Source organism: Natrix helvetica (genome assembly GCF_964273705.1).
Source record: "Natrix helvetica genome assembly, chromosome: Z".
NCBI classification, from domain to species: Eukaryota; Metazoa; Chordata; class Lepidosauria; order Squamata; family Natricidae; genus Natrix; species Natrix helvetica.
The window spans coordinates 119,949,856-119,964,084 of record NC_138554.1 but is presented as its reverse complement, the minus strand read 5'-3'; the positions used below and the strand labels follow the sequence as shown (position 1 = coordinate 119,964,084).

General features: G+C 40.9%; 1 protein-coding gene across 1 annotated transcript in view; it reads left to right on the top strand.

Annotated features, from left to right (window-relative positions):
• LOC309401940 (homeobox protein Mohawk-like) overlaps positions 1–14,229 on the top strand; it is a 188,594-nt gene that overhangs the window by 100,398 nt on the left and 73,967 nt on the right. Inside the window, exon 20 of the mRNA XM_081971321.1 lies at positions 805–908. Within this exon, the coding sequence (XP_081827447.1) occupies positions 805–908 (104 nt within the window). The remainder of the gene's footprint in view (positions 1–804; positions 909–14,229) is intronic.

The following is a 14,229-nucleotide window of genomic DNA, read 5'->3' as shown; positions in this document are numbered from 1 at the left end:
GGTTTGGGCTTTTTCTTCCCTTACCTATACAGACTGATAAGCCCCACTATCTTCTTTCAGAAAGAAAGACAAAAATAAGGTAACTTGGTTTTTTTTTGGTTATTTTATCATTTATTAAAGTCCACTTTTTAAAAATTCCTAGTCCTGACAAATTGTTCAGTGTTTGAACAGAGTTAGTAGTCTCTGTACACTGTCTAAAATAGATTTAGGTTTTGAATGATCAGAGTGTATTTCAATTTTTGGAACTATTTACTCCCCATAGACGACATAAATCTATTGGCCAACATTCTAACAAAAACCGGATTGAAGTTCTATTGCTAAGAGCAACAGTTTTTTAAATAGAGCCATTAACATACAGGAGCATCTAAACTCTCAGAATATTTCCATTGGAAGTGGGAAAACTTGGAACTTTGTTGAAAGGCCAACATCCAAAATGATGTTGCTTAAATGCCAATCCTGTGCATTTGCCACTACAATACCAATGTAATATTTTTATTATGTCTTTGTATATAACAGGATTGGTCTGAATGTTTTTTTTTCCTGATACTTACCTTGTCTTAAATGCATTTATTCCATTCTTTTTTAAACGTGTTGTGCTTTTGGCTAGTGTATTTTCTCGAAGGAGGCTATTGGAAATCCAGCTTTTGAGCAGCTGATTCCAGAATGTGGAACACATGGCTATTTTCATTCATTATTGGATGGATTTCTGCAGGCGTGTTATTTTAAAATAATTTATTTTTAGTGTAATGTTTTTGGTTTGGAACCCTTTCTCATTTTTCCCCCTGCACTTTTATTTTTAACAAGCTTCTGCTGGGTATGGCAGGCTCTACGGATGAAACTCTTCAGGAAGCAGCAGCTGGTTGCATAGCAAACATCCGCAGGCTGGCTTTGGCTACAGAGAAAGCTAAGTATGGCTGAAACTCCAAGCAGCTTTTATCAGGGCCCTGTCAGCTTTTTCTGCCTAATGTACTGTATGCTAGCTCAGATTGATGAGCAAATGATGATTGAGAATGTCTCCGAAATCTATATTTTTAGTTATTTGTACTAGTGTGGCATACCTAATCAAAAATAAATGGATGCAAAAGTGAAACATAAAGTCAAAAGGTGCATGATATTTCAGCATTTGCCCTTATTACTGTATTTTAAAAATTATTTTTATTTTATCACTTCCACTGGATATATTTGGCATAACCCATATATCACTATATGTCCAAAAGTGTTATAAATCTAATAATGCTTCCTTCTTGTTTGGAATGCTACAACAAATGTATTTCCTTTCATTGTATACGACTGTACTATTTCTCACTAATGTGTTGAGCTAAGTCTGTCTAATCATTCCATTATTATGATTTTCCATAGTTAAGTACTCAAAAATATCAAGAGGACTATATTCATATAGGCCAGTTTCACATCTGGAACTATACAAGGACTTCAAACACATCTGCTTTTCTACACACTCCCAACATTCCCTCAAATTCCTGTACTTTAATACTACCTGTCCTGTACCAACAAGATCAATTAATTTGATTAGAAATACATAATGATCCAAATACAAGTTCAAGTCTTAAAACTCACAACTAGTTATACTAAACCAATTTAAAACAGATAGCATTTTTTTCTTCATTACACTATCTTTGGTCATGTCCAGTTTTTAACTCATGGTACTGCTACACTGCAAATCCATGCTAATTCTGATTATCAATTTTAGAATCTTGGCTTTTTCCAAAGAATGTTAGAAATTATGATTTTCAGAAGGTATGTACAGATCGTTGTTCCATGTTTCTAGATTCCCTCAAACCTCCAACATGCCTTAGGGGCTTTCTAACAGATTCAGTCCGTGATGTAGCCATATCCATAATTAACTTCCCTATGGAAATAGTTGCTACTGATACAATTCCTGTTGACTATTCTTTTCTCTATATTGCATGTAGGGAAATTTATAAATATCACTTTACATTAGCAATTCTTCCCTAAAGACTTCAGCCTTATCAAATATGTCAAATGGACTGTTATTTGCAAACATTATTTTCTTTTTCAATTGCAATAAATATCTTTTCTTTATCAACCTTGTCAAACCATTGAAAGCCTAATTTTTTAATATCTGCTGTATAAAGATTTGTATCAGGTCATATACTTTTTGTCCCTGGAGATAGTTTAAGTATTTGGAAAAAGATGAGTAAGTTTTGCAAAATGGAATACAGTAATAAAATGGCCTAGACTGGCTGTTTGATTGATTTATTCTCAAACCGTATATCATCCTTCTCTAAGATCATGCCCTCCAGATGTCTTAGACCCATAGCTCCTAGCTTCTGGGCACCCTGCCTGAGAATTTTGAGTGTTGTGATCTAAATATATCCCAAATACATTGCAATGGTCAAAGCTGGTGTGTAGATTATAATCCATATAAAGTATACATCAAAGGAAGTAATTACCCAAATATTTAAGTTTTATAGGCTCCTGTAAAATTTTCCTTCTTGCTATAGCAATCTTGAGGTCCAAAGCAACCTATCTTGAAATATATGACCCTCAGTTTAAAAACAAAACAATATATGATCAAGAAGCAATTTGGAACATGTGTGTCAATGGCAGGTTGGTAATATTTTATTTTACACTTAGAGCTCAAGCTTCCAAAACGCATTTAAAATACCTTTTCCAATTTGATCGTGGCCAGCTTCTCAATGAGTATAAATCAGCTACTACCCTCCTGTAGATGTCAAGAACACTAAAGTGCACTTTCGTTAAAATGTTCATGGGGGGAATGACTTTACCCAACATTCTGCAAGGGAAGTGCTATCCTACTCCAGGAAGAAAGCTGAAAGAGAGAACCTTTCTTTGCCTTTCTTTGAACTGAAAATATGAAGTTTTCCCTGCAAATGTCTGTCAGCAGACAAAAAAGGCTTTCTTTATCGTTTCCTGAATGTATGATTTATTGCCTGATGACAGACACTTATTATCAACTAATCAATTGTCCTAGGATGCTCAACTAGGCACTGAAATGTGAGCTTTATATTCATTTCCTGCTAAAGTTCATGAATGAAAATTTATGTTACAAACCACTTACACATTGTTTTAGCTTCCCCCACCTCCACACCTCCCAATGTTACTTGTTAAGCAGAGCCCAAATATCTATGTATAACAATGTGTTCACAGGCACTAAATTGTATTTAATGAACTATATTTTTAATTTTTAAAACATTTGGTTTTGTCCTGTTTCCTGATTGCATAATTTGATGGGCTACTAGATATAATCCTTTGTTTGTTTCTTTGTTTGTTTCCTGCCTTTATTGTTTTTAGAATAACTCAAGGCAGTGAACATTCCCTATACAACTTCTTCCTTCTATTTTCCTCAGATCAACAATCCTGTGAGGTGGATTAGGTTGAGAGAGAGACTGGCCCAAAATCACCCAGCTTGCTTTCATGAGTAAGGCAGGACTGGTACCTTAACCATTAGACTAGACTGGTTCTTATATATTGCTACACATTGTGTAATAAGTCATTGCTTAATGATTTCTTCACTTACGGATAAACAAGCCCTATACTTATATAGCTACTATATTTCAAGTGAGATGGGGAAGGCTGAGCTGTTTGCTATGGGACAGCCAAATCCAGCACTCATACATGGGAGGGGATTTGGAAGCACTTCTGGGCGTCCTCAACCAGGAGACAGTCATGGCCATCCTGGTTTTAGAATTATTTCCCCAGCGAGACTTTTCTGGCACCCAAATAAGGTGAAGCCCTTTTTCTACTCCTTATTACCCTTGATGTTGTTTTGGACTGCAGAAGTTGTGGGATAGAAATCTCTAAGAAATAAAAAGAATGAGTGGCCGCATAAACACCATCAACAACCCCAAAAAAATTGGCTTGACAAGGATTCTTTTTTTTTCTTTTACAACAAAAATTCAAACTTGGCTGCCGTGTTTAATTACTCCTTTGGGATAAACCAGTGTTTTTTTTAACCTTGGCAACTTAAAGATGTGTGAACTTCAACTCTCAGAATTCCCCAGCTAGCATGCCATAAGATGGATGGATACATGGATAATATGGATGAGCTACATGGAGAATGCAAAATAAAAAAGGCTTTTTCTACTCCGGGCTCGTTATCTGCCCACTGAGCCCTATGTTTTCCCTATGCTTTTGCCTAATCCCATATTGCATCCATTTTAGAATGCTGCCTTCATTGCTTCCAGGAATTGAATGCCCCCTGCTATCCCCTTCCCTAGTCATTGCATCCAGCCTTCAGTTTAATCTTTTCTAGATCCCAAAAGGGCTCCATCAGCATTAATCCAGTGCACTTTTCTGACTTTTTTTTTTACTTTTAAACAACAAAGTGGCAGTCACACATTGCCCATAACTGAGGCATACTGGGACCACTCCACCTTAGTACTTTGATACTGATTTTACAGATTTGAAAACAGACTTTTCCCTCACTCCAAGTCCTGGTTTCCTTGTCTGTCAGCTCCTCAGCTTTCCAGCATGCTCCCTGGGACGCAGGAACAGTAGATGGAGTAAGAGATTGAATAACTCAGCCAGCCCAGCAAACTCTAGAGTTTTGATGACCTCCCATTTACCTTTAAGGGGCCAAATCCTAGGTTAGTCTCACTCCACCAAAACAAAAACATTCCCTCTTCTGGAACTAAGCCAGGTGAAATTTTTGGCCCAAATGTAGCAGGCAATTGGGAACCATTTCTGTTGCCGTTACTGTTGCGTTATGTATATAAATATTCAGAATCATATTTTACTACTTTGGCTCAGTTATAATGTTCACTGCTACTCAGTAGTTTTTTGTTGTTGATGTTTTTTTGCTATTATCAAGATGCTGATGTGAGTACACTGCCACAAAGCAATTGGCTCCTCTTAATAGGTAAACCTTAACAAGAAGGTTTAGAGTCGTCTTTTAATATACAGTCTCCAACTTCAGAAAATTTGCAGGAAACATACCTATTGTAGGCAGTGGGCAATCATGCTTTGCATTAGTATTGTTTTTTTTTAATTCTGTTTCTTTGCTCGGTGCCTCTGATGGCTAGTTCTTGGCCAGTTACTGCTGGTTATGAGCATTTTTTAAACCAAGTCTGTACTCAGTTGTGTTTAGAGCCACAAGTTTGCTTCTCCTCCAAAGGGCTTACACTCCCCACCCACCCCAAGAGTATCAGATTGCTTGATGCTGGATTGATATTGGCCAGGCCCTGTGAAGGCACTCAGAGGAAGCATAACTGGGGCAGCAGGGAGCAAATCTACAAGACTATTTTGAGGGTTTTTAAAAAAAAAATCAAAGCAATTCAGTGGCTACATGGGAAACTTGTCTTGTAAGCAACAGTTAAAAATAAAACTCTTTGGCATGTAAAAAACCTGGGGTGGGGTGCTTGTTTGCATCAAATAGCATGGCTTGATCTATATATTAGGAAAGAGGCACTATCTTGGCAATATCCAAATAGTGTCATTCAACTTTTTTCTTGCCATGATAGCTGAGAATGTTGGACATTGAAGTCAGCATGTTTATTTATTAAATTTATTTGCTGCCAATCTCATTTCAAATTACTCTGGACAGCTTACAGTATAATAAACATTAAAAACAGTGTCAAATATAAAACAAAGAACAGACAAAATGTTTGAAGAACAACCAGTTGAAAAAAGTTGTAGTTAGTTTCTCCTCTTTTCTAACCTGCCTTCTTTAAGCTTTGCTCTTTTAACACAGTTTATCCTCTTACTTTTTAAAGGCTTCAGTTTGAATATTAGGGCCACACAGAGCTTTGGTTTAATTCCATAGAAGTATTTTGTGAGCACAAAAGGTATGAACAGCTGTTCTCTGCAGCTCTTTTCCAATGGCAGCTGTGGAAAAAAGGCACACAACCCCAGACAAAACACAACTGCTTTAAAGAGTTGCAGATATGTGCTGCTTTTGGCACAAGTTGTTTTCCAAATCATCCTTTTCTCGTCAAATCCAAAGCACTGCACAACCCTATTAGATACTGTGATTTGGATCCTGACATCTTTACATGGCAAGCATTACAGAGGAAGACGCATTACTGCACATTGGCCGCACACAATAAATTATATACTGTGTTTACAAGGCGAACTAGTGCCTTGTGTCTTGTGATGATTGTTATGAGAAAAGTAGCAACAGCTGAAACAAAAAAACATAACATTCATTTCATCATTTCTGTTTTTAACTTGAGTGTGTGACATAAGCAGTCTATAGAAAGCAATTGTGGAAGGAAGTTGAAAGAGGTCAGGCTGCTGAGCTGCTATTCAAGAATGCAGATTTCTTTGTGGAGGTAATTAAGCCTCTAATAGAGGCCAATGCATTTATATGCTTAGTGGAATTGAATATATTTATAGTTTGAGTTTCTCCTTCATCCACATGCCACTATGCCAATCTTCAGTTTTTGACAAAGTCTGATAAATACATTTACAGGTATAAAAATCAAGGTTGGATGATGTTTCATAGCTGCCTGCAAATTCTCTACAGCCCCCCCAACACCTCTATTTGAGATAAAGATATAAAAAAGGTTTGCCAAAAAAGTTCTCTCACTTTAAACCCAATCTCCATGGTGAGCTATCAAGTTTTATGTCACTAAATTAGCACACAAATAAGTCAGTCCCCTCAGGAAACAGCTATCACTGAAAATGGCGAGTAAAAGGGAATTATAGTTCCCAGGGGTCGTATCGGAGAGAATGCCATGTGAGTAAAGCAAATATCACAGTATTGGGATAAAAGATGGGCCTAAGATACAGCCCCTAGCCTGCTACTTGTTCATGCCTGATTAACAATTCTCATTTTAATTCAAGAAATGAGATGCTAACAGCTAACGCCGAAGCACTTTTTAGCTGCAGTGAAAATAATTCCTCTGAAAAAAAGTTGCTCATATATTAAATGGACCCTCAGGCTGCCACTGCGCCTTCTGCTTCTAATAGAAAAAATAGTATCCAACAGAGAATGTGTTCATTGTCTGGTGCAATCAGCCCAAGTGTTCCTTCCTTATGAGCTCCCTAAATTCTTATGTGGCACTGTTTCTGTTTTAATTCCTCAATGAACAATTCTCTTTTGTGTTCCTCTCATCCTGTTTGGGAAAACAAACATGAGAGGGAAGGAAAATGGTGTTTGTGTATATTCTTTCCTGGTATTTGCATAGGAACGGAGCCTCAAACACTTAAGTAGTTTGGAGAAAATCTGATGAATGGGTTAGCCTACTTGCTGTGAAGAATTTTAGGAACAGTTTTGATAACTTGGGTCCATTTATGGTTATGTTTTAATTCAACCTTCAAACAAACACATTCAAATCCTGGAGGGTGCACCATCAGGGATAAAGGCAAGAAATTTGATATCTCAATTTTGAATTTAAATTCAGCACTTTGCTTGTGGCTGTTGTGTCAACAGAGAAATGAGTGCAGTTCAGAGAAGGGTAAAAAGGATGGGAGAATCACATACATAGCTTTTCATAACCCTTGTTTCAGGCCACACAGGAATATTCTCAGGGCCCCCTGTTTACTAGAATGAAGTATAAAAATTAAACACAACTACTATATACTTGAAGTGCACACGCTTCCACTTAAAATGTTTGGCAGCATATGTAGTACAAGATGCTCACTGAGAATTTGAATAAAAGAAAAGTTTACTAAAGAAGGTAGTGACAAACATTTCCAATTCAGAGCCAAGGAAACTGCATAGATGCAATGACCAAACCCCGAGCCCATCTTGAGACTGACCTCTTTATGTTTAGAATGTCATCCAAAACATTTTGGATCCTTCTTTCCATCTACAACATGTGTAACCCTACTCCCTGGATTATTTTCTGTTGTGAAGGAATGTATCCTCCTCAACCTGTTTTTGAGCTACCACCACAGACAATCCTTTCATAGGGCCATGTGAATATGTTCCTCACCCTGCCCTGTTATGAATGTCAGGTATGTAGTTCTGGTTTTAATTAATGGTCTTAGACTATCATATTACAGATCATTGTTCTATTTAATTTTGAAGCTCGCTAAAACAATGGCTGCCTTATTAACTTCTAAGGAAAGGGTGGATGGCTGTCTGTTCTTTAAGGAAACGTTTGACCCTGTTGGACAGTCTGTATTTCTCCAACAGTAACAAGAGGTGGTGCTGTCTCTTCCTAAGGGATGGTGTCAAATTATAGTTACCAAAAAAGCAGTGCTTAGAATAAGTATTATGCATGCTAACTGCATAATTTTAGCAGATTGTTCAATTTTATTTGAAAAATTGTTTGGCTAAACTTTGGCAATTTATGTTCATACCCCAGTCATTAAATAAGTATTTAAGCCAAACTGGGTTGACAGAGCATACAATTTGTGTGAAGAAGTTGACAATAGGATGCAGATGATAGGATGTCCATAGAAAAGCATTTTGGCACTTAACGCTTGATTTCATGTTTGAATTGTTTAGTTAAATAATCATAGTGCTGCAAGAAGATTGCCCAGACTAGCTATAAACAATGGCAAGTCAAGTAGCAACAATAGTGCCTTGGAACATCTGCAAGAAATACCATTTGCCCCGGAAGCAAGAACTGGTAGTACCAAAATAGACAAAGGAGTAGAAAATGAAGATGCTAAAGTGATCTAGAATTTTAGAATTCAGATAGACAAGCACCTGCCTCATAACAGTCAAGACTTAAAATTGTTGGTAAGAAAGACCAAAAAAAAATCTGGTTAGAGGACATGGCAGTACCTAGAAACAGCAGAATAGAGGAGAAAGACTGGAGAAAATTGCAAAATAAAAAAAAAACTGCAAATAGAAATAGAATGATTCTGGCAAAAAAAAAAAAAACCAAAGATACTACCACCTGGGTGCAATCACAAAACATTGGGAACACCAATTGAATACGATCCGTATTGACAAAATCTCACCTGTCAATTACAAAAGGCAGCTTTACTTGGAACAGCTTACATTCGGTGACTATACCTTTACCATCATCAATAACATCTGCCTATCCCTAGTCCTTGGGAAGGATTCAACAATTGAATAAAAAATGCCAGGTACAGTCTAAAAATCTCTCTATAATAATAAAAGGTGGTGATAGTGATAATTGTAATAGTGAGATAATGGTAACCTGCAAAATATAATACCAAATTCCAACATATTTATTTAGAAAAATGTTTCTAAGTTCCACATAAAACAAAAATAGCATTGCCCAATTAGCAGTTTGAAAATGTGTCTGTTTTCTAAAAACTAACTAGGGAACCTTCCAATGAGGTAAAATGAATGCTCAGCCTCATCAGTTTCAGAAATGCATGTTTTGTAACTGATGATAAAGCCTCTCCTGATGTGTTTACTAATCCATGATTTGCTGGTGGATGGTTAGCTGAATAATAATAATAATAATAAATTTGGATTTATTAGCCGCTCCCTTTCCGGGCAGGACTCGGGGCGGCGTACACTAAGACATATATAAACATACATATATACAAAGACATACATGCACGGAGGAGGTAATAGATTAAAACATTAAGACAAATTAAAACCATTAACATGCCCCGTCTAATAAAAAATCCAATATACAATAAAAATTTAAAATTTAAAAAAGACAGTCAGGAGGAATATGAAAAGATTACGGTTGAGCCAGGCCGGATGATTGAAAGAGGTGGGTCTTCAACTGTACACGGAAGGAGCGGAGATCGGAAATAATCCTGATGTCACGGGGGAGGTCATTCCACAGGGCTGGGCCCATCACAGAGAAGGCTCTGCTCCTGGATGTCGCCCCCCGACACTGTTTGGCGGACGGCACCCGGAGAAGTCCCTCTCTGTGTGAGCGAATTGGTCGTAGGGATGTGTGGGGCAGGATGCGATCCTGCATGTAACTAGGTCCTATGCCATGAAGCGCTTTAAAGATCATAATCAAAACCTTGAAACGCACTCGGTAGACCACAGGAAGCCAGTGCAGCTCGCGCAGGAGAGGTGTTACAGGGGAGTATCTAGACCTCCCCATAATCACCCGCGCGGCCGCGTTCTGGACCAACTGTAGTCTCCGAGTGCATCTCAAGGGAAGCCCCATGTAGAGAGCATTGCAGTAGTCCAGGCGAGACGTCACTAGCGCATGGGTGACTGTGCGTAGGGCATCCCGGTCCAATAAGGGGCGCAATTGGCGCATCAGGCGGACCTGATGGAACGCCCCCCTAGCCACGGCTGTTACATGGTCATCCATGGACAGCCGGGCATCTAGGAGGACGCCCAAATTGCGCACCTGTTCCATGGGGGCTAGTTGCACGCCCCCAATGGCCAGAGATGGAAGCACCTGGTTGAACCGGGGGGCCGGAAGCCACAGCCACTCCGTCTTGGAAGGGTTGAGTTTTAGTCGGTTGCCATCCATCCAGACCCGTACGGCCTCCAAACACCGGGACATCATTTCGACGGCCTCATTGGGGTGGTTCGGGGTGGAAATGTATAGCTGAGTATCATCAGCATACAGATGATATCCCACCCCAAAGCCACGGATGATCTCGCCCAGCGGTTTCATGTATGTGTTGAACAGGAGAGGCGAGAGCACCGATCCCTGTGGCACTCCACATGTGAGTGACCTCCGGGTCGAACTCTGCTCCCCTGCCAACACACGTTGCGTCCGGTCAGAGAGGTAGGAGCCAAACCACCGTAAAATGGTGCCCCTGACTCCCAGCCCCTCTAGCCGGTGCAACAGGATACCATGGTCGATGGTATCGAACGCCGCCGAGAGATCTAATAGGACCAGGATAGAGGAACAACCCCTATCTCTGGCCCTCCAGAGATCATCAACCAATGCGACCAAGGCCGTCTCCGTGCTGTGCCCGGGTCGGAAGCCGGACTGGCGCGGGTCTAGATAATCATTTTCCTCCAGGTGACGAGGGAACTGCTGTACCACCACATTCTCTACAACCTTCGCTAAGAAAGGAAGGTTGGAGACAGGACGATAATTGGCTAGGTCCATTGGGTCCAGGGAAGGCTTCTTGAGCAGGGGCCTCACCACCGCCTCTTTCAAGGCGGCCGGTAGAGATCCCTCACCCAACGAAGCGTTCACTAGGCCCAGGAGCCAGTCGCGCGTAACCTCCCAGGATGCCAGTACAAGCCAGGAGGGACACGGGTCCAATAAACATGTGGTGGGTCGCAGACATCCACGCAACCTGTCCAAATCCTCGATGGCAACCGAGTCAAACTCCTCCCAAAGCGGTCCCTCAAGACTCGCCACGGGCGTCTCTACTGGACCACTGAAAGGGGCCCATCCCATCCGGATTTGAGCGACTTTGTCCTGTAGATATTTCCCAAACTCCTCTGCTCTGCCCTGTAAAGGGGCTTCCCGCGGTCTCTCAAACAAGAGGGAGCGAGTCACCCGAAACAGGGCGGCAGGGCGGTTATCTGCGGACGCAATAAGAGCGGCACAATATTGACGTTTGGCCACTCTTAGTGCCACAAGGTACGTCCTCAAATAGGCTCGTGCCTGTGCTCGGTCAAATTCGGAACGGGAGGATCTCCAACGACTCTCTAGGCGTCTCTTGTGGCGTTTCATCACCCTTAGCTCCTCAGTAAACCAAGGGGCCAGGGTGGTTTGTCGCCGCAGGAGAGGCCGCAAAGGCGCCACCCGGTCTAGGGCCCCGGCAGTCGCACTGTTCCATGCGTCTACCAGGTCCTCTACTCGAGGGCGGGTCAGATCCACAGGAGGTGGCCCAAGCTCCGTCTGGAACCTATCTGGTTCCATCAGGCGCTTGGGGCGGAACCATCTAATGCCTTCCGGTTCCGCCTCCTCGCGGTGGGGGGTAGCACCAGGGAAGTCAAGCCGGAGAAGTGAGTGATCCGACCATGACAGGGGAATAATAGCTAGATCCCCTATTCCCAGATCACTCGTCCATTGGCCAGAGACAAAGACAAGGTCCAGCGTGTGGCCTCCCTCATGAGTAGGGCCCTGAATTAACTGGGTCAGGTCCATGGCTGTCATGGAAGCCATGAACTCCCGAACCCCCTCAGACGCTTCTCCCATCGACGGCAGATTAAAATCCCCCATCACTAACAGTTTGGGGGTCTCAACCGCCACCGATGAGATCAGCTCGAGGAGTTCAGGCAGGGCCGCTGACGTATAGCGAGGAGCCAGGTATACTATCAGCAGGCCCAACTGCCTCCCTGGGCCCCATCTCACGACAAGGGACTCACACCCGGATGTCTGTGGCACAGTGAACTCTCTCGGCTCTAAGTCTTCCCGGATAATCACTGCTACCCCACCGCCCCTTCCCTGGGCCCAAGGCTGGTGAAATGCTCGATAACCTGGCGGGCACATTTCCACGAGGGGTAAACCACCCTCGTGGCCCAACCAGGTCTCGGTTATTCCTGCGAGGTCCGGCACCCCCTCCAAAATTAGATCGTGGATGAGGGGGGCCTTATTGATAATAATAATAATAAGTCATTTTTTATTCAATAGTCAATATTTATTGTATTCTAAGCCATAAACAATGATTTGAATAGATTCACAGAAAGGAACAATCTTTACAAACACCTGATGAAGCTTCTTGGATGAGAAGTGAAACATTTTCTCTCTCAAGGGCAAAAAACCCATTGCCTTTTGGAAAAGCACCTCTGAGAGAACTATCTTTAGTGTGCTAGAACCCATCCAGTAAATAATTGAAATAGCATAGTAAAAAAAAAATGAGGTGAATGTTTTCTCTTGTTGGTATAAAAAGATCCCGCACCGTTCTGGATCTAAATGATGGTTCTTCGGGTTTTAACGCACCCTAACAAGGTCTCAAACAGTACAGAGATTTTCGATACACATACCATGCTTTACTGAAGGCATACTTGTGAAAGTGTGGAATTCTTAATATTAAATTCATGAGATGATTTTGATATCTTTGTTGCTTTATACATGGACAGAAGTCAGAAGGAAAGCAAAGGAAAGAGGAAAGTCAAACAAACCACGGGAAATGAGGGATGGATGCTGAGCAGAACACAACGATGCAGATGTCAAAGAGATGGAATACCAGGCTGAACCAGGAAGTTCTTGTAATAAATCAATGACATCAGCCAGTTCAGGTTCTATACCATAGGAGTTCTTGGCTGAGTCTTTAATAGACGGCTCTGTTTTTCACCGAGAGAGCATTGCTTCACAAGCTTTCATGCAACGATGCTGGAATTGCATAAAAGATTACTAGGTTTTAGACATTTTATAAAGGCCCACTTGGCGGGACCTGTCACTCTGTCACTTTTTCCCCCTTCCAGGTTCAGCACCTTGTTAGATAACTAGCAGCCAGAAGAGAACAGGCTGATGAAAGAAGGAATGATTTATAACTTGGAACTTTGCAAAACTCTGTTCCTTCTTTCAGAATGCCTCACCACCCTGCAGGCACTCATCATAATATTTTGCTTTCATAAAACACTTAGAAACCCTTACTTAAAACAATAACAATAAACCGGAGTTGCCATCCTGTTGAGCAGGTGGAGGTGTTGGAATGAGATTTCTGGTGAGACGTTTATCAGGGACCTAGAATCATAGGGTTAGAAGGAGCCTTGGAGGTCTTCTAGTCCTATTTCTTGCCCAGTGCAGGGAAAACCTTATACTATTCTGGATAAACAGCCAACCAGTTTTTCTTGAAAACTTGCAGTGATGGAGCACCCAAAACCTCAGAAAGCAGAACGTTTCATTGCTTAAGAACTCTCAGTCAGCTTTATGGTAACTGACTGATTTATACATAGTCCTAAACTTTGGGAGAATTTCCAGCAAATACATCTGAAAAACATCAGACTAGGGAATATTGCAATAAGGCTTCCTTAAGATGGAACAAAATAAATATATTTTTATATATCATCTGTTTGAAAATGTATGAACATTTGGTGAATAAAACTAATACTCTCCTGGACTTTTTATGGCTCTTTTCCATTGTCCTGTTCCTTGTTTAGAATGAGAATTATACTATACTAGCATTCCAAACGATAGACCAGAGTCACACATCCTGCTAAGCCAGAGTTTGCTTAACTATGATTTATTTCTTGAATAAACCACAATCGACTAGTTTGCTGAATACAGTAAATCACAAACCAGGGTGGTAAGTTCACAAGTCACACTAAGCCATAATGTGGTGTGCTTGGCTTACTATGATGTGAAAAGCCATCCATAATGTAGATTGCCAACTACATTATGGTTTGAAATAAGCACACTGTGGGTCTTTGACATATTTAGAGACTGTCCGGTAACAGCTGTTGTGACATGTCTTCAGTGCAAAGAGTTTGCAATAAGTAGTAAGATTTATACAAGTTAATCCTTGCCA